Source organism: Gadus chalcogrammus, chromosome 4 (genome assembly GCF_026213295.1).
Source record: "Gadus chalcogrammus isolate NIFS_2021 chromosome 4, NIFS_Gcha_1.0, whole genome shotgun sequence".
NCBI lineage: Eukaryota > Metazoa > Chordata > Actinopteri > Gadiformes > Gadidae > Gadus > Gadus chalcogrammus.
Window position 1 is genome coordinate 12,300,478 of NC_079415.1, and position 18,712 is coordinate 12,319,189.

The 18,712-nt window shown below is 42.1% G+C and overlaps 3 protein-coding genes across 3 annotated transcripts in view; all 3 read left to right on the forward strand.

Annotated features, from left to right (window-relative positions):
• Positions 1 to 14: 14 nt before the first annotated feature.
• car15 (carbonic anhydrase 15) lies at positions 15 to 4,707 on the forward strand. The gene is made up of 8 exons (XM_056588032.1): positions 15 to 1,696; positions 1,878 to 1,907; positions 2,371 to 2,547; positions 2,861 to 3,006; positions 3,094 to 3,186; positions 3,289 to 3,355; positions 3,444 to 3,604; positions 3,733 to 4,707. Exons 1-8 carry the CDS (start codon positions 1,645 to 1,647, stop codon positions 3,949 to 3,951), a joined length of 945 nt encoding a protein of 314 aa, XP_056444007.1. The 5' UTR covers positions 15 to 1,644; the 3' UTR covers positions 3,952 to 4,707.
• Positions 4,708 to 6,539: 1,832 nt separating this feature from the next.
• snrpd3l (small nuclear ribonucleoprotein D3 polypeptide, like) lies at positions 6,540 to 9,081 on the forward strand. Its single transcript, XM_056588583.1, has 4 exons — positions 6,540 to 6,664; positions 7,155 to 7,290; positions 8,451 to 8,643; positions 8,806 to 9,081. The coding sequence occupies exons 2-4, from the start codon at positions 7,165 to 7,167 to the stop codon at positions 8,868 to 8,870; spliced, it is 384 nt and encodes a 127-aa protein (XP_056444558.1). The 5' UTR covers positions 6,540 to 6,664; positions 7,155 to 7,164; the 3' UTR covers positions 8,871 to 9,081.
• A 496-nt stretch (positions 9,082 to 9,577) lies between these two features.
• LOC130381483 (calcium/calmodulin-dependent protein kinase kinase 2-like) overlaps positions 9,578 to 18,712 on the forward strand; it is an 18,779-nt gene continuing 9,644 nt past the window's right edge. The window contains exons 1-6 of the mRNA XM_056589107.1: positions 9,578 to 10,930; positions 13,123 to 13,447; positions 14,874 to 15,197; positions 16,936 to 16,983; positions 18,118 to 18,171; positions 18,600 to 18,651. Coding sequence (XP_056445082.1) covers positions 13,196 to 13,447; positions 14,874 to 15,197; positions 16,936 to 16,983; positions 18,118 to 18,171; positions 18,600 to 18,651 — 730 coding nt within the window. The 5' untranslated portion in view covers positions 9,578 to 10,930; positions 13,123 to 13,195. The remainder of the gene's footprint in view (positions 10,931 to 13,122; positions 13,448 to 14,873; positions 15,198 to 16,935; positions 16,984 to 18,117; positions 18,172 to 18,599; positions 18,652 to 18,712) is intronic.

The following is an 18,712-nucleotide window of genomic DNA, read 5'->3' on the forward strand; positions in this document are numbered from 1 at the left end:
ACGGCAACATGTTCAATTCGCAGGGTGGGGGGGGGAATTGGTCTTGGTCTTGTACTTTTCCTTTTCCTGAGGTCGATGTACATCTAATCAAATGCCAAATAAATTGCACCATGAAGGACAACTTGCTGTTTGGCCGGTGACTTAAATTGACTCTCGGGAACCCTCAACCTGTGGCGATTACGCCCTGGCGTGCCCGCCTCTCCTCTCGCCATATCTAGTGGCTCCAAGGTGCACCACCCACGGAGGAAGTCCTTGGGTCAGCCAGCGACCAAATGTCCCCTGGATTAAGTTGGGGAGCGGGAAACCCCGCTCTGTTCGGGGTCTTCCGTCGTGTTCGATCACTTCCAGCAACAACAAAAGACAGATTGAAGTTATTTATAGCCGGCTGATATACCTTACTCTGACTCATGACCCAGGGAACCCTGCTACCCCCGCTGGGAACAATAGTTCCTTAATAATAGCGAGGCTCTGTGCGTGCCGTGTGCGTTCTCTGACAGAATCGACTCATTCATGGCTCCGAGGCGGGCCGTAAACAGGCTCTGCCGCTGCCCTGTGTCCCAGTGTTATTTTACAGTGAAGATTAATTATCAAATTAAACGGGGCATTATTTCAGATGTAGGCCAACTTTAATTTAGTGGAGGGGAAGTTCCCCAGTGAATCGAAAGGTTTTATGACCAGGCCGGAGCTCCCTGTTTCTGCGCAGTCATCATGTTTGTGCCACATTCTTGACCACCCTTTCTCGCCCGCCAGAAAAGCCAGATTGATTTAAAGAGAAATCTATCCTGGCTTTCATTGAGCCACGGGTGGATGGGTTTAATTAGTGAGACGCTCATACTTACAAATATCTTCTTTTATACTTATAAGAATTATACATATTTTGAGCTTAACCTATAGCTGCAGTGATGAAATGATATAGTGCTTTAGGTAGTGCTGTAGTCCGTCAAGCATACAGTATGTAACTCACCTGAGTTACATTAGTGTGCGGCCCTCTTGCATCATGAACGCCAAAATTCCTCTTCTGAAAGTTGAAAGGAGCTTGACGTTTATGTACTACTTGAGCATATGACACACATCTTACAAGCAAACGATAAAGCCATTTCTATTATTACACTGAATGCCACTTCCAACACCATTTCTTTTTAAAAAGTAATGACAAAATTAGTACAGAGGAGTAGTTGAATCAATCAAAATATATATCCATTCATGAAACCCCAATATGTCACAAATGGTAAAATAATACACAAATAATCCTTCCTTGTTTAGATTGGATTTATTTGAATACACTGTGCTGCTGACCCTCTGACTTATCAAGGGAGATGAATGACTGTTAGAATAGCCTGCCGCACAGGGTGGGAATCCGTACTGAGTTAGTGTTGGGGTGTGTGTGTGTGTGTGTCTGTAAGGGGGGACGGACAGACGGACTGCGTATTCTTGGCATCAATGGGCCTGTTGAAGAGACGAGACCACTTGCCCGTCAGTGACACACTCCACTGATCAGACGGATCCCATCCTCAAAGTTTTTTACCAATGGTTCCTATTTAAGGCTGTGAGTTTAGACGGAGCTCACAGACAGGTGCTTGGACGGAGCTACCAGACCCTCCTAGTGTGACACGTGCAAGGGTTGATGAGCCAAGGACACTTAAGATGATTGTGACCACAGCCGTGATTATGATTTTGATTGGCTACTCCGACTCGGGTAAGAACCATTCCTTATCTTCACAGGTATGCCAAAAACCATATTCATCTTCTTCTGTAAAAATTATATTCAATGTTGGTCATTGTTTCTGTTACACATAAACGCAGATTCCTGAAGAAATCAAAATGTTCTGTCATTGCAGTCAACTAATTTAATCTTCAATCCTTCTTGTTTATAGTAGAGGAATATTGTTACGATGAAGGCCATTGTGGTGAGTCTTTTTTTTCTGTTGAACTCATTTACAAGAAAACAAGCTTCAAAACTCCTGAATGTAAATAATATTACTGCTATATTCAAAATCCAAATTATGGCAGAAACGAAGACCGAGCTGTGAATATGACTGAGATGTTAATAAGACTGTTCTTTCTATAAGACCTCACGTTATTAAGACTGTACTAATATTAAGGCTGAGCTACTATTAGGACAGTACTGTTGTCTGGACTGAGCTGGTATTTAGACAGTTCTGTTGTCTGGACTGAGCTGGTATTTAGACAGTTCTGTGTTAAGACCTCATGTTATCAAGAATGGGCTGCGATTAAGACAGTTCTGTGGTTAACATCTCATGTTACTAAGCCTGTGATCTTATTAAGACTGAGCTGCTATTAAGACAGAGCCGTTATTAAGACAGTCCTGTTGTTAAGACTGAGCTGTTCTTAACACTGTTTTGTGGTTAGATCCTTACGCATGGGGAGACCTGTTCCCTTCTTGTCACCCACTTCTGGAAACGCATCACTCTCCGATCAACCTGGACTCTCAGATGACCAGGAGCTACTCACTGGGAGAATTCCTCCTGGAAGGCTTTGATGTGGCCCAGCCGGGTCAGTGGAAGCTGAATAACGATGGACACTCTGGTAGGTACTAGTCCCATGTATTCTCTACACCATTGACTTGAATTTTGTACTTTTTTTTTTTTTGTGTAATGTGTTGTGTGTGCATGTCTCTCTTATTTGTGTCTCTCTTATTTGTGTGTGTATCATGCTTCTGTGTGTGCATGCCTATGCATGCATCTATGTGTGTGGGTCTCTGTGTGTGTATATGTTTATATCATGCTTCTTGTGTGTTTGCATGCCTTTGTGTGCATGCCTGTGTGTGTGTGTGTGTGTGTGTGTGTGTGTTTGTCTGTGTGTCTGTCTGTATATCTTGTGTACATGCATCGGCCCCCAGTTATTTTGGATGTGGGCGGGGGTCTGTCTGTGAGCGGAGGGGGTCTTCCTGGGGTGTACCACACCATTCAGCTGCACTTCCACTGGGGCAGCCCCTCCAGCAACGGATCCGAACACACGGTCGACGGACAGAGATACCCCATGGAGGTAAGGCACACTACAACGATCACGGTGGAGAGACGCTGCCCTCCTATGAGACATAGCGAATGACAGCTTGATCGTTTGGCTTTATAGATGCACATCGTCAACATGAAGTCCACCCATCCCAACGTGTCGGTGGCCTTGGGAGACCCCACCGGCCTGGCGGTTCTCGGAGTCTTCGTTGACGTGAGCTCAAATGCGTTAACTATGTATAGAGGTGATATATTGAATTGGAAGCTATAACTCTTTTGTTGCTGTAATTGTGCTGGTTTATATTTTGTTTATCAGACGGCGTATGCAGACCATGAGCAATTTGGACATATTGCCAAAAAACTGTCATCTGTTGCTTACAAAGGTTAGAAAAATAAAAATAAATTCATGCTCTCTCCTCTTTGTACGTGGCATTTGATGTCTTCTGAACTCGGTCTCTATCCTTCTCTTAGGTCAAACCACTTCGATCAAACCCTTTCCGCTGATTGGTCTTTTGCCTCAACAACATATGAGCCAGTACTACCGTTACCATGGTAGCCTGACCACTCCTCCATGTTCTCAAGCAGTTGTTTGGACTCTCTTTGAAGTGCCCATCCAGATCTCCTGGTCCCAGGTAGGTCCACCACATCTCAACTCAATGGTGGTACCCCGATGGATTGGCAATTGGATGCATTTTTCTCTGCCATTCACTAGCTCTTGGATTGTTGTTTGTAACGTGTTAGCGACTCTGTTTCCAATCAGCTGGAGCGGTTGACTTCGGGGATCTATGCCAGTGAGGAGTATGAAGATGATGCCACGCCCCTCTACAACAACTTTCGACACGTGCACCCAACTTATAGTCGCACTGTATACGCATCCCTCGACGCTAAGCTACTTGATAGCAAAGCTAGCGGCCTCTTCCATCCTTCTTTTTCAATTATTATAGTTATAATAACTTCACTGAACAGATGTATTCATTGACTCTAGATCAACCAGCTAGGGTTTTATTTTTTTTATTTGTCTTGCTTGATTGTTGTAAATACATGGTATGTTCTCAACAGAGTCAAATGGTGTTAGCCTCACTTTTTATTAGGTGCTCGTAAAAAAAAAGAAGATAGAAGTAAAGAGTCTGGAATTTACAACGTATTCCCCTCTGCTTCGTTTAATGGACGACCTATAAGTCAATAGTAACAGAAGATGCCATCAAGGCAAACAGACAGAGGATTATGTATAATGCTGTGAAGAAGAGTACTGTGATATAAGGAGAACTGTAATAGTGCTTTCATTTATCACATCTCACGAGCAATGATAATGGCTCACAATAATGTATATTATAAATGTATTTTAAATGTCAGTCCTAAAAATTACATAAAGGGACTTCTTGATCTCACTACAAGTCTAAATCTATTCAATCCCAAAGTGACTATTTTATACACACTACCATTGAGCTATTCATTCAGTTGCAGAATGATGAGTACTTGTTGGTTACTTGGTGGTTACCTTTCAGAGCGTGGACTTTGTGTCATTAGCTGTCATAGGATGTATAATGCAATGCCCCCGTCCGCTGCCTCTACTCGTAGTCACACCATTCTCCTCCTGTTACCGACTCGTGGCCGAGGCAGAATACAAATAGAGAAGCTACTGTGTCACGGGATTTGTGTATTGTCTGAGTTGGATGCGTTTGTTGAAGATGATGTCACTCACGTGACTGTCGTGTGTTAAGTAGATGGACAATGTACAGCCTTTCTTTCATTGAAATCAAAAATATAATAAAAACTTTAAATTTTGTGTTCCAACATATATTGTTTAGTTCTACTTGTTTAGTTTAGTTGTTCTATTTTAATATTACAGACAAAGGATATATTCACATCCATAGACTGTAAAAATAAACTACCACCTGGCTAAAGGGATTGTGCATCAAAATGCATCATTGGATATTTTTGGGGAAATACACCACAATTTTGAGAGAAAAAGATGTATATTAACGTACACATACCTTAGTCTAGGGCCCTAGGCTAATGAAAACATTGTTTTGCTACGTCCGAAATGAGAAACGATGTGGCTATTTCTCATGTTGTTCGCTTTTTCTCTCAACCCAACAATGTCTTCCAATAATGACAAATGATTTCAAGATCAATTACTAAACAGTGATAAACAACACCATTATCACCAGCAAAATAACATTCCAATGATATGCTCCCAAGATTCTGTTGTTAAGACTGAGCTGTTCTTGAGACTGTTCTGCGGTTAGATCCTTACGTATGGGGAGACCTGTTCCCTTCTTGTCACCCGCTTCTGGAAACGCATGATTCTCCGATCAACCTGGACTCTCAGATGACCAGGAGCCACTCTCTGGGAGAATTCCTCCTGGAAGGCTTCGATGTGGCCCAGCCTGGTCAGTGGAGGCTGAATAACGATGGACACTCGATGGCAGGTGCTAGTCCCATTTAGTCTCTATACACCATCTGACTTGAATTGTGTATTTCAGACTATTTTTGTTTGTCGTGTGCGCGCGCGTGCGTGTATGTGTACATGTGCCTGCATGCTTATTTTTGTGTGTTTGTATATATTATGCTTCTTTGTGGGCATGCCTGTGCGTGTGTGTGTATGTTTGTGTGCATATATGCTTGTGGGTCTACAGTATGTGTGTGTATGTTTATACCATGCTTTTTGTGTGTTTGCATGGGTGTGTGCGTGTCTGTGTCTATGTGTGTGTTAGAGTGTGTGTGTGTGTGTGTGTGTGTGTGTGTGTGTGTGTGTGTGTGTGTGTGTGTGTGTGTGTGTGTGTGTGTGTGTGTGTGTGTGTGTCAATGATAACAACACCATGACCACCAGCAAAATAACATTCTAATGATGCTGTGCTTCCAACATGGAGGCCGTCATTGCAATGTGACGTCTCAATTGTTTGGGTCAAATCCATTAGGTCAAATCCTAAACCAGGGGTCACCATCACCAGGGCGCCCGCAAGGACCATATGAAGCGCCTGCAGGCCTGTTCTAAAAAATAGCACAACTCATTCTTGAACAACTCTTTCCCACCTTTTTTAAGTCATTGTTGATAATTATTGTGAGAAATCATTAACATGATCAATGTCTTCACATAGATGAGTATCATTAATCATTAATAATAATATATACCTAAAGGCAAACTGAGCAAATTTGTTATTTCAGAAGAGGGTGCCCTTCGTATGATTCAGTACCCATGAAGTAGCTCTCAGGTTCCAAAAGGTTGGTGACCCCTGAACGTTTATGAAAATTGAGATTTTATGAAGGGATTTAGTGCCACCTATTGGGCTAATATGGTACAACTTGGACTAGAGCGGTGTGGGTGTTCGTGTATGTAGCTACCTACACTTGTCAGCTGAGAAACTGTTGCAGTTATCCATAGTAAAATAAACTTTGAAACTAGAATAGCTTGACCTATATCATCGTTTCGGCGTCGTTGTTCTGTCCACATGGTAATACCAATTTATGCAATGTTTGCATTGTTTATCATTGGGCTCAATTTAAAAAAAAAAAACTACAGGTCCATAGTGGCCATCTCGTTGTGTGACCCGGAAGTAGTTACATTTGTCGGGCATTCTGGGAAGGCGGAAAAAGCTCAAAAGCGTTTGTGAAATCGACGTCTGCACGTTGCCGCAGTGTAGAAGACAATCCCAAAAAACAAAGAAAACTCTTCCAAATACGTAAACCAGGTATGTGTTATGTTTAATTTGTATGATGGTATATATTCTAAAATGTCGTCAAACTAATGTTTATAAAGGGTTGATATTTACGTGGTTCAGCTATCCTTAATTCTGGAGGTGTAGCCGACTAGCTCAGTGTCGCTAACTACAAGATTCAAATGAATGAAATCATTAACTCTTCCATATGATACGCACCCGTATCTAGTATTACGTCTTGGTTGTCTGTTAGTATTTTGGTTTTACTGCATATATACATATTTAGAAAGATTACCAACTAGTGTAATTTGTAGGCTACGTTGTACTGTGTTTCACTATTTGCTGGCCTAACCAGTCATCTATCAAGCCAAAATAAACCATTCTGTGATCGAGCTGCAATACTGAACATGACATCTCTAACGATTTAACTTTAATATTTGTTAAAGTTTAAGCTCGCCACTGTAAAGTGAAAAGCAAATTAAATCTTATCAAAGTAACCGATGTATTTTGCTTTTCCCCACAGGACCGACAACATGTCTATCGGCGTGCCTATCAAGGTTCTCCATGAAGCGGAGGGACACATCGTGACCTGTGAGACGAACACTGGGGAGGTGTACAGGGGCAAGCTCATTGAAGCCGAAGACAACATGAACTGCCAAGTAAGTTACATACATCTACATTGTGTAGACCAATATATTGGTGGTTATTCTACCAAGGCTAACCCATACCAATTAAGCCATCCTTTCAAACGGTTTAAAGTTATTCAAAAGTTAGTGGTGCTTCCAATCAAGTCACCTCTGATTTTATGCTCTGTTTAACAAAGTTGGAAGGAAAATCTTCCCATAACCCAAATGTTTGTGTGGAATAACTTTCTCAGATGATGGATCTGGTGGGGTTAATTCTAAATTTTTGTGCTTTAATTAAAGTGCTATATATTTGCTTATTGGGGCCTTTATATTGGCAACCATCTAATATTTGAAAGACCCAAACTTGCAACCACATAATTAGAATATAGGTACTTTTTCTTTCTTTAGCCCTGAATCACATATACCTACTCAAAGGTAATTTTCCTCATCCCCAAAGTAACTAAAGGAGAGAATATATCTGAATCAAAGGGAGGTAACCTTGATGATACAAGGCAAAGAGCCCTCCGTCCAGGGATGTCTAGGAAGGCAATAGTTGTTGTTCAGGGAGACTTGTTATGCATCATAAAACAGAAACAAAAGCATGATTGATATTTAACCAAACTAAATCAGGCAAGCTAGTTTTTTTTTTATATAGTAGAAAATGTGAATAGAAATTTCTACTGTTGACTCACTCTAGATGTGATGATCCATGTCATTGTTAAAGTGAAACAATTTTAGTTTTAAGATAATGTAAAATATTATCTAGAGTTTTGTGTGACATGCTGATGCCTAAATATAGCTATCCCATGAATTCAATTTCACCCTATACCTGATGTTTATAAAATAAAACTTGCTCTACTGCGATGTAAAGGATGTGTTGTAACTTTACATGTAGTCATTGCAGTAGAGTATAACATGGTAATATATTAGAGTATAACAACATATGTAACGGCACTATATGACGTTGAATTCAGTGTGTGCAAAGATTTATTTGCCAATAAAAAAAATTTGTGGAATGATTTTGGCACAGTATGGCACAAACTCCCCAACCTTTACTGCTGAACATTTGTTTTATTCTAATGTTGGGCTACCTTTGTCAAAGACTATGGTTAATTGAGGAACCATAACTAGGATAATAATAAATGCAACAGCCATTTCCCAGCCTATTAACCTGCCCTGTGTCTCCCTCACAGATGTCCAACATCACTGTGACCTACCGCGATGGGAGAGTAGCCCAGCTGGAGCAGGTCTACATCCGTGGGAGCAAGATCCGCTTTCTCATCCTACCAGACATGTTAAAGAATGCACCCATGTTAAAGAGCATGAAGAACAAGAACCAGGGATCAGGGGCCGGGAGGGGCAAGGCGGCCATTCTCAAAGCTCAAGGTGTGTGCCCGCTACTGAAATGGATGTGTCGTAGAAGTGAGGTGTTCTGTATTTGGCCCTCTACCTTCCAGTCAGACCATATGGATGCTATAATTATTGTTTCTATTGTTTCATGTCAGTGTCTTTGGTTAATTAATGTGCTTATGCTTGTTTCCTGTGCAGTGGCGGCCAGAGGTCGGGGTCGTGGAGGAATGGGAAGAGGCAACATCTTCCAGAAAAGGCGATAACTGCTGCAGAGGTCAACTGAAGAGTTTTGCATTGTACAGACGTTTCTTTTGTTGTCCTTCGACGTTGGAAACAATTGTCATACATTTGTGTTTTCTTTGTCAATGTAACAAAGTGCTTTGCAGTTTTCTGCATTTTTTTCTTTTTTTTTAAATAAAACGCTTTTAACTTGTACACTTTTTTTCTTCATTAAAACATCCCCAGATATTTTAATTCCAATACCTCATTTACCTCCCAGGGATTACAAATGGGACTGAATGTGTATCAGGGGCAAGCTCTGTTTGCCGTTGTCCATCACAACCAGCAAACTGATCAATATCAAAAGTTATTGGTTATTTGCAATGATAAACAGTTGCAATGATTTCCAGAACTTCGGTATCAGTGGAGTTCCGAACAGGCTGGATAAGGACCCCCCCCCAGGGCTCTTTAGAAGTCTCCTCACTGGCCCTGCCATCTCTGAAACTATTTTCTGTTATTTCATGGTGCTTGACTAATTACCAAGTTCCGGAGTATAGGTCAAGATTGGTCATTTATGTGGAGCACGATACAAAAGTAGCACATTTATTTCGGCGTCAAGAATTGCACTCCGAATACCCAAAGCCGATAAGAAAAATGACAAGTAAATTTGAACGTCTGAACAAATCAATTCTGGGCCACACGGGGGCGTCAACATTAAATTATCGCCCCCAAAACTGAAACTCCCTCTGGCCTTTCGTTATATTCAGAACCCAACGGGCTATCCGAGTTTGAGACTCCAAGTCTATTTCTGTTCAGAATTTTGTTGTGGAATTGGCTTTAAAAGCGGCGTGCCGTAACTACATCGCTACGAAGGCGCGTCTGCGCTGATTGGTCCATCAGCACAGAGTTGGAGGTATCCCTCAAGAACGAACAGCCTGCTAGCTACAAGCTACTGCACCGATACTGCCGATACATCCTCGCTTGGAAAAATACTCAATACCTCTACTGTGGGTCTACATGATAAGGTACCATTTTGATTCCTTACATCTAGGGGCTCCTTCATCTGTTACGAATGACCGTTACTTCAGTCTTGTGGATGATTTTCTGAATCCTCATCCCCATCCCGACCACATCTGTGCTGACATCTGGCAGCCTGCTAGCCCCTCGCTGTCGGGAGGTCTCTGGTCGCCTGACCGATCACTAGAATGTGTTAACCTGGACAAATAGGACGATTGATCTCTCACGACGTTGACAGAAGTCATGTGAAGCTATAGCCCCTCAGCTAGACGAGCCTAATGTGTTTTAAAGGTCATGTTCTACGGCGACATAAAATATAATTTTGGATACCTTTACAAAGTTGAAGCGAATAGTTATACGACCCGTCTTTTGAATATAGGATGCTGTGGGATGAAATAAACATTTAACTCAGTGTAACAGAACGTTTGGGTCGATCGTTGCAGTGGTTTCTCGGATTAGTTTATGATGTAAAGTATTTGTAGGATGCGAGTTTTGTTTGCCTAGAGGTAAAAGCAAATCCATCTGACTCAATGTAACAGCTGTATCGAAAACGGCCAACATATCCATCTTTCTAATTCACAAGTATGCAAATATATTTAAATATCTACATCCTACTAAACCATTACAGTCAGTAATGGTTTAGGGTGTAGGCAGGGACAGATGAGAAAATCCACACAATCCCATGAATGAAGAAAATGTATTTTTAGCTTTAGCATGTCCACAGATCTAGTGATGGCAATCTCTTTTGATATTGGCAGACAATTCAGAATACTTGACCATGGCAGATCTGAACGTCCCATCCTAGAAATCGTTTTGGTTCTCTGAATCTAATTAAACTCGGTGTCCCAATTTTACTCTGCGTGCATACGGAAACTCATCAGTGCATTCACAGCTTATCTCGCTTTGGCTATGCAAATCAGCTAGTGTTATCGGTTGATCTTGAATGAGGCTGACTATACTTCAATGTTCCAGATGACCCTGTGCTTGTAGGACTGGTTGTGCTTGTTTTCGCCGGAACCCAAATAGCAACAACCCCTTGATACTTTCTGAATGGCGAGCAGCATTGGGTCATGTGACTGTTGTTATGGTAAGAGGCGCAGGACAGCATCTGGAGTAAAGCAGCTTCTGTTTGCGTTTCCCAGAGCTCAAAGGCTCCAATGCAACTCACTCGTCGGATCAGGGAGGTCCAGAGATTTGTGTGATTTGCAATTATACAAATTATGCTGTACTATATCTTTATTTTCTCTCTCTCTCTCTCTCTCTCTCTCTCTCTCTCTCTCTCTCTCTCTCTCTCTCTCTCTCTCTCTCTCTCTCTCTCTCTCTCTCTCTCTCCATTCAGGGCATGTAGCAGATGCCTTTTATCCAAAGAAGCTTACATAAGGACAGTTGTCAAGAAAGACAAAAAATATATTGCTGTTGGTACATGTGCCAACTACTTCCAATAGCTAGGTTTCCCATTCCCTGTATTCAACAAAGATAGTTGTACTAGAGTACTATTTTTAAGTGCCAGGACGCACAATATACAATAAGTCTGTGCATTAAGTGCCAGGACGTACAAACTAAGTACAAACTAATAGGAGAGTAAGGTAGGAGGAGGGGCAGTTTGCGGGTAAGGGGGGAGGCTATATGCAGGTGAATTCTGAATGGGTGAGTCTTAATTCTCTTGCTCAAACTGCTGAGCGACTCTGCGGTCCTGACATCGGAAGGGGGCTCATTCCACCATTGCGGTGTCTAAACAGAGTTGTGACTTTATTGTGCAACCTTTGCTCGCTCTTAGACATGGCGGTACCAGGCGTCCAGCTGAGGTAGTTGAGCGGGGTGCTCGAGCTGGGGCGTGTGGTTTTACCAACGCTTAGAGGTAGGCAGGGACAGTTCTGTTGGGTCACATCTCCCTCTCTCTCTGTCTCTCTTTCTGTCTGTCTGTCTGTCTGTCTGTCTGTCTGTCTGTCTGTCTGTCTGTCTGTCTGTCTGTCTGTCTGTCTGTCTGTCTGTCTCTCTGTCTCTCTCTCTCTCTCTCTCTCTCTCTCTCTCTCTCTCTCTCTCTCTCTCTCTCTCTCTCTCTCTCTCTCTCTCTCTCTCTCTCTCTCTAGACTCACTTATTGATCACAGTGACTTAGGCTAGTGATAAGACATGAGGGCTTGTTATCTCTGGATTCTACATAATGATAGCAAACATTGGCTATCGCAGTAGCGTATGTTCATTCAAGGACCTTAAAAGGTATGAGCATTACCGTACATTGATGTCGAAGAGATAGTTGCTAAGTTACATCAAGGTTTTTATTTCTTTTTTTTACAATTGCACTTTGGCACAATAAAGAGTTGAATTGAATAAGGTTGTGAGATCAGAATGAAAAAATAGTATTTTCTCTGTCCTAACTGCCAGGAGCGGTTGTCAAAACTATCTCCGGAGGACATACATTCAATTGAATACAATCTACAGATTCCGATTTGTTGTTCAGAATTCTAATGTACGGCAATATGTGGGCATCTAATGATGTTTGGGGTTTTGCTTTTGGTCAGAGTTTGAATTTTGCTTTTGGCCTATTCTTTAAGAGATTCTGATGCATATTATCATAGGAAATATGGTAAAATATATATTTAAAATGTCTACATTATTGCTATTCTTATTGCTATTAATTTCCCAGGAACATAAGTATAAGTGTTATAATTGTAACATATAAATCTTTTTGAAAAGAACAAGAAAATGAAGGCAGATTCCTTGTAGCAATTGTGGCATTACTGGCTAAAGAAACTAAGGTATGGAAGTCTTCTTAAGATCAAGCTTTGCTAGTCAACGATGATGCACGGTAGTCTCACAAATCAGACTTAAGGACTGCTGGATCCGAGATTATGGGGTTGGCGACTTTGAGGCAATCAGCAACAGCGTTCTCTGTGGTCTTAAGATAAAATAAGTCTTGCCGTAGGTGTATTTCCCACGCTTGGCCTTGTCATTCTGTATTTAACTGGAGCCATGCACCATGTTCTTGTTTTTCTCTCTCTCTCTCTCTCTCGCTCTCGCTCTCGCTCGCTCCCTCTCTCTGGATGGAAATTAACTATGTTAATACATTGATTAAGAATTGTGGCGATGGTAATCAACCAGGTTGTATAACACACATTGCAAGCAGAACCGTTTCTTGTTTAACAAATACACTTCTCATGTCGAGCCTCTTGGAGATAAAATCATTGAATTCACGTTCACGTGCAACCCACATGCCTGTGCAGAATCACATTTGAATACAAAGCAAGCTGTTAATTCATCGGATCTCCCATTTGCATCAGGTCCTTCGCCCTGTCCCCCGCGGCCGCCCTGCTGATGGAGCAGAGCTCCCACACCTCGGGCTGACGGAGCACCATGTTCCCCTGCCACACGTCCTCCTGGTCCTCCACCCAGCATCCGGTGCCCTGCGGCCCCAGCCAGCCCCCTCCACCAGCCCAGCAGACCCAGACTCAGCCCCTGCCTGACCTGCTGTGCAGCTGCCCGGCGCCCGCCCTGACCGCCGTGCTCTCCGCGTGCTCTCCGGCCAACTCCGACCCCATGGAGTCCCTGATCGTCATCACGGAGTACGAGCCCAGCCTGCCGGACCCCCACAGCGGGGACGAGGAGGTGAGACAGGTTTGGGATTGTCCCTCAATTCGTTTGCTTATCAAGGGTGGGAATCTCTTGGCACCTCAAGATTCAATTCGATTCTGATTATGAGGTCAACGATTAGATTCTAAAGCAATTATCAATGCAACAATTTTTTTTATGTACATTTCCATGCGTGATTTTCAAAATGATGTATACATCTGAGTTTGATACTCAGAGTTTGCTAATCAGTTCCTACTTTTGTAATGATCATTAAAGACATCAACAGATTAATTAACTTACCTAATATTTTATTAGAGAGAAAGCTTTTGTCACAAATATGGCTTTCTATGAACAATATAAAAATCAATGCAGCTTGCATTAAAACACAATATGGAAGCATGTAAAAAATAGGTTTCAGTTTTATTTTCTTTCTAATCTTTCTTTTCTATGTCATTAAAGAAAAAGCTGCTATTGAATTAGAAGGAGTTCTTGTGTCTGGCTGTGAGTTTGCGTGCATGCTATGCGTAGGCTGAATCGCAATCGTGTCAAGACAAATCAGATTGGGCAATACACACTGAAGATAAATTTTATAATTTTAAAATGACTAAAATTATCCCTCTCTGGCGAACAGAATGTTGCAGCAGGCGAACAAATTAAATTCTTATTATCATTATTATTTAATTTTAATTCTGATTATTAATATATCTGCATCGAGACGGAATCGCTCTAGAGAGAATCGCGAATCGATGCATCGAAGAATCGATTATTTTTCACACCCCTATTGTTTATAATCGCAGGGGAGGGATGACAGTTGAGCTATAGAGTCCAAAATAATCAGAATGTGATCACATTTGTTTTTAGCTCTTGAACTGCTGAATCTTTCATTTCATGTTGTCGTAGTTAAATTATTAAACATTGTTTTTCTTCCAAAAAGTCAGCAAACAATTTCCCCAGACTAGTTTTCCATCGTCCATTTCAATCAAAGCAATTCTACCAAAGGCTACAATATTTAAGCTTCATTTTTTTGTCTGAAGTCATTGTCAACCCTGACAATATATGATGTTACTTGGGAGGCAAATGTTTTGCAGTCCGCATTATTACACTTTCTCAGCGGCTGTGAGGTTGTGTGTAACTCTCTGCCATTCGTCTTTTTGGGTCTTATAGTCATGCATGTGCAAACAGCATGCATGTCATTAGCTTCAGGCTTAATCAACACTTCTGATGTAAAGGAGCCAACCAACATACACACACGTTTGGTAACACTCAAAAAAAATCGGTTTGACATTATTTATTTTCTACTAACAAATCTTAAACCATTAGCAATAACCAGACCTGTTGACCTGTCTTGTGCTATTTCTAAAGACATGGTCTGTGTTATAATAGCAACATTTCAGCTAGATGTATGAGCTGCTGGGCTCCACGATTCCTTATTTGGCGTTGTATTCTCTGTGTTCCCCTCCAGGTGGAGGACATGGACAGTTCCGAGACCCCCGACCCCGCCCGGCCGCTGCTGGCCCCTGAATCCTGCGACCTCCTGCTGTCCCACAGCGTGGGGGGGGCGCTGCTGGCTGCACCCCCCAGGGGACGGCTCAACATGTCGGACAGGAAGCTGTCCCTCCAGGAGCGTTCTCCGACCGCCACCTCCCCCTGCGGCTCCCCGGGCCTCGACGGACGCTACATCTACCCCTCGCTGCCCTACTCCCCCGTCACCTCCCCCCACTCCTCCCCACGGCTCCCCCGCCGGCCCACCGTGGAGTCCCACCGCGTCTCCATCACAGACCTCCAGGTACGCCGACGCTACGTGGACCACGGACATGAACCCTCTCAAACCTTATAGTGTTGGTGGCTCAACGGTTAGAGAGCGTACCATCTAGAATCAGTCCTGAACGCAGCCACCTAGGTTTGTCCCCTGCCCGTGCTCCTTTGCTGCACGTCCTCCCCTCTATCTCAAATACCTTATTGTCTATCTCACTCTATAATAAAGCATGAAAACAATAACAAATCGTTAAACCTTATAGTATTACAATGACATCATCCCTGGCTCCTACACAGCCTGTGAAGGAATCTTTAAGCACGGAAGGGGAGTAATCTCGTCTGTTAACCACGCTAAGTCGTACCATGGTTTAGATTTTTGAAACATACATCAGTCCATTTGGACTGATCCACATACTATTAAGAAGACGCTCAGCTATTATGGGTGAACATTATACTCCAATTAGCTCGTGGCATTAAGAGGGAAGATTTTAGCACTCTAACGATGGCCATAAGGAAGCAGACTGTCTCCTATGCCTCCATAGTTAAAAGCAGCTGACACACAAAAACAAACACATAAAAAAAACATGAAGAAGAATCGTCACATACGCATTATTTACAAAAGTACCCTGGGTCCATTCTTTCAGTAACATGTAGTACCACTTAACTTATAAATAATAATTTTAATAGTTATGATTATAAACTCCTATTCTCCTTTTTCTCTTCTTCTCTTCCTGCTTCTTTGAAGCAAAACGGATAGGAAGGCAGTGAGATGAGACGGATTGACTGTCATATCATGTCATATTCACTATTTATGTACATAACTTCTCAAACAGCTGGTAGCCCTTTATTTAACCAGCCGGCAGGCGGTAAAATAATCCATCAGATTGTTGCGTTTGCTCTTTGCCTGACGCCTGCTATGATGCTGTCCACTGTAAGATTAGGGCGCTTCGCTTTACAGTTCAAGCCGTCTAAACTGACTGAAGCTCATGGCCTTTAAACGTCTTCTTCTAAATCTTAGTGTCACTTTCAAAACCAACCAAACCTTTAAGCCTAAAAACAAATTATTTTTCTTGGTTATTTATGTATGATATTCAATTGGAAGTAAATAACTAATAATTCCTCAGCCAAAAAAGCCTAATTTATGGATAGATGGAGCCATGAAATGCCTATACCCCTCAGTAACATCCTTAGAGGTTGTGTTGCTCTCGTTAAGTCTCTGCACAAGGCAACAGGCTTTGGATATTAATGAAAAATGCTGGCAGCACTGCAAGCCAATCAACCATAATATTACACAGTTGAAAGAAAACTGGATTCATTAATTAGTGTGTGCTTTCGAATTGGCTGGTGTCCAAGAGTGCTGTTGCAAAACAAAACCATCACTAAATCCTCAAACACTCAGCATGTTACAGAGCTATGATGAAAACATTTGATTTGTGTGCTGGGTTGATTTAATCTCATTCACCCGAGTTGAACATGCCATTCAGGAAGCACTTTTGTGTTCATCTTTTTCGGAATTAACAAACATTGTTAGTTGTTGTTTTTGCACTGAAGGCTAACATCTAGATGGATAACATTGCTTAATGCTAATTATTAAACGGATAACAATTCTAATGCTTAAAGTGATGAAAATGCGAAAGGCTAATAGGAAAAAGGATAATAATGCTAAAGGCTAATGCTAAAAGGATAATGATGGTAATGCTTAAATGTACATTAATGGTACAGTCCACATTTTAAATGTTATTTCTTCCCATGATTTATTTCCTGCCAAGGACTGTGTTCAACTCAACCAGTACAAGCTGAAAGACGAGATCGGAAAGGTACCCTCACACAACACACACTCACAAACCGACTACACACACACACACACACACACACACACACACACACACACACACACACACACACACACACACACACACACACACACACACACACACACACACACACACACACACACAAACACACACACACTCTTACTTCATAGTGTGCACCATGGAGGGGCCTCAGTGCCTCTGGTTTTGTTCCTGCCCTCATTTCCCAGACTCTTTGTAAGCCACCCGGACGTGGTGGCAGAGCTGGAAGCAGGATGAGAGCCTGTAAAAAATAGATGTCTCCAAGGTGTTCAGGCCGGATGTGTGCCTCGTGAGGAGAGAGAGAGAGAGAGAGAGAGAGAGAGAGAGAGAGAGAGAGAGAGAGAGAGAGAGAGAGAGAGAGAGAGAGAGAGAGAGAGAGAGAGAGAGAGAGAGAGAGAGAGAGAGAGAGAGAGAGAGAGAGAGAGAGAGAGAGAGAGAGAGAGAGAGAGAGAGAGAGAGAGAGAGAGAGAGCCTAACTCTCACTACTCAAGTCTTGCATGCGTTTTTAAAGGGTCAGCTTTTTCCAGTAATGGTTCCATTTAGGTCACACAGAGTGTATGACTGAAATGAATAAAGCGTCGAAATGGGAGAATTTTTGTAAAAGTACAAAAAGTCATCTACCTACAGCTAAGAACGTTTTTCCAGAGTGGTAATTTTCTATTGGCTGCAGACCCTAGTAAGAGGGAGTGTGATGTTTTGACAGTGGCCCTCCAACTTTCACCTAGGGAACCCAAGGTATCTGTTTTCCCTCAAATTCTACGACATTCCCGCATTTTTTTTAACTCCCCCCCTTCATTGGCTCCTGCTATCCACGTACTGCTAATGATTCATGATTCTATCACAAGCACTCCGGGTTAGGTTTCCTCTCTGCCCATTTGGGTCTGATCTGTTGTTGTTGTTTCCTTCTTAAGTGTCCCATTTTTGTGGGAAGAGACTCTTAATCCACTTTGTCTCATGAGATTGAAATCACCATAGATATTCTTCCCTCACACCAGCTCAGGATAGTGAAAGATCCTGTCTGTGTGTGTTTTCTTTTTGTGTGTTTGTGTGTCCTTTGATACATCTTGAGAACATCTTTGGTTCTTCTCCTCTAACCAGGGTTCCTATGGTGTTGTCAAGCTGGCCTACAATGAAGATGACAACACGTACTATGTGAGTCAGACTCTCTCACACATTATGGATCTATACAACGTGTTGATTGTGCCTGCAGCTCCAATTCCAATCCAGTCTATTGTCTCTGTATCTACTACCTTTTTTGACAACACAAGACTATACTAACAAAAAGGATAGGTGATATACTCCATACTGTAATGCCCAATATACAGTCAGGAACTGAGGATAAACTATCTAACATAAAGTTGAATTCGCATTATTCAGTATGACTTCATTTTTGCTCATTTTGTATGTAATGGGCCAAAACACTACAAAAACATCTAGGGTTTAAATAAGGTGCTATTTTTGTAGGAAATTGTTCAGGAAAAAGTATTATCGATACATATTGGGCATCAAAATGTCGCTGTATCTTAGCATATTTTTACGTGAATTATTGTGTTTCCACCACTTGCTCCACCACCATGTAGGCGATGAAAGTGCTGTCCAAGAAGAAGCTGATGAGACAGGCGGGGTTCCCACGTACGTCCTGAGCCAGAGGCAGATGGTTAACGCACTAGACGGGAAGGATGCTCCTCTGATG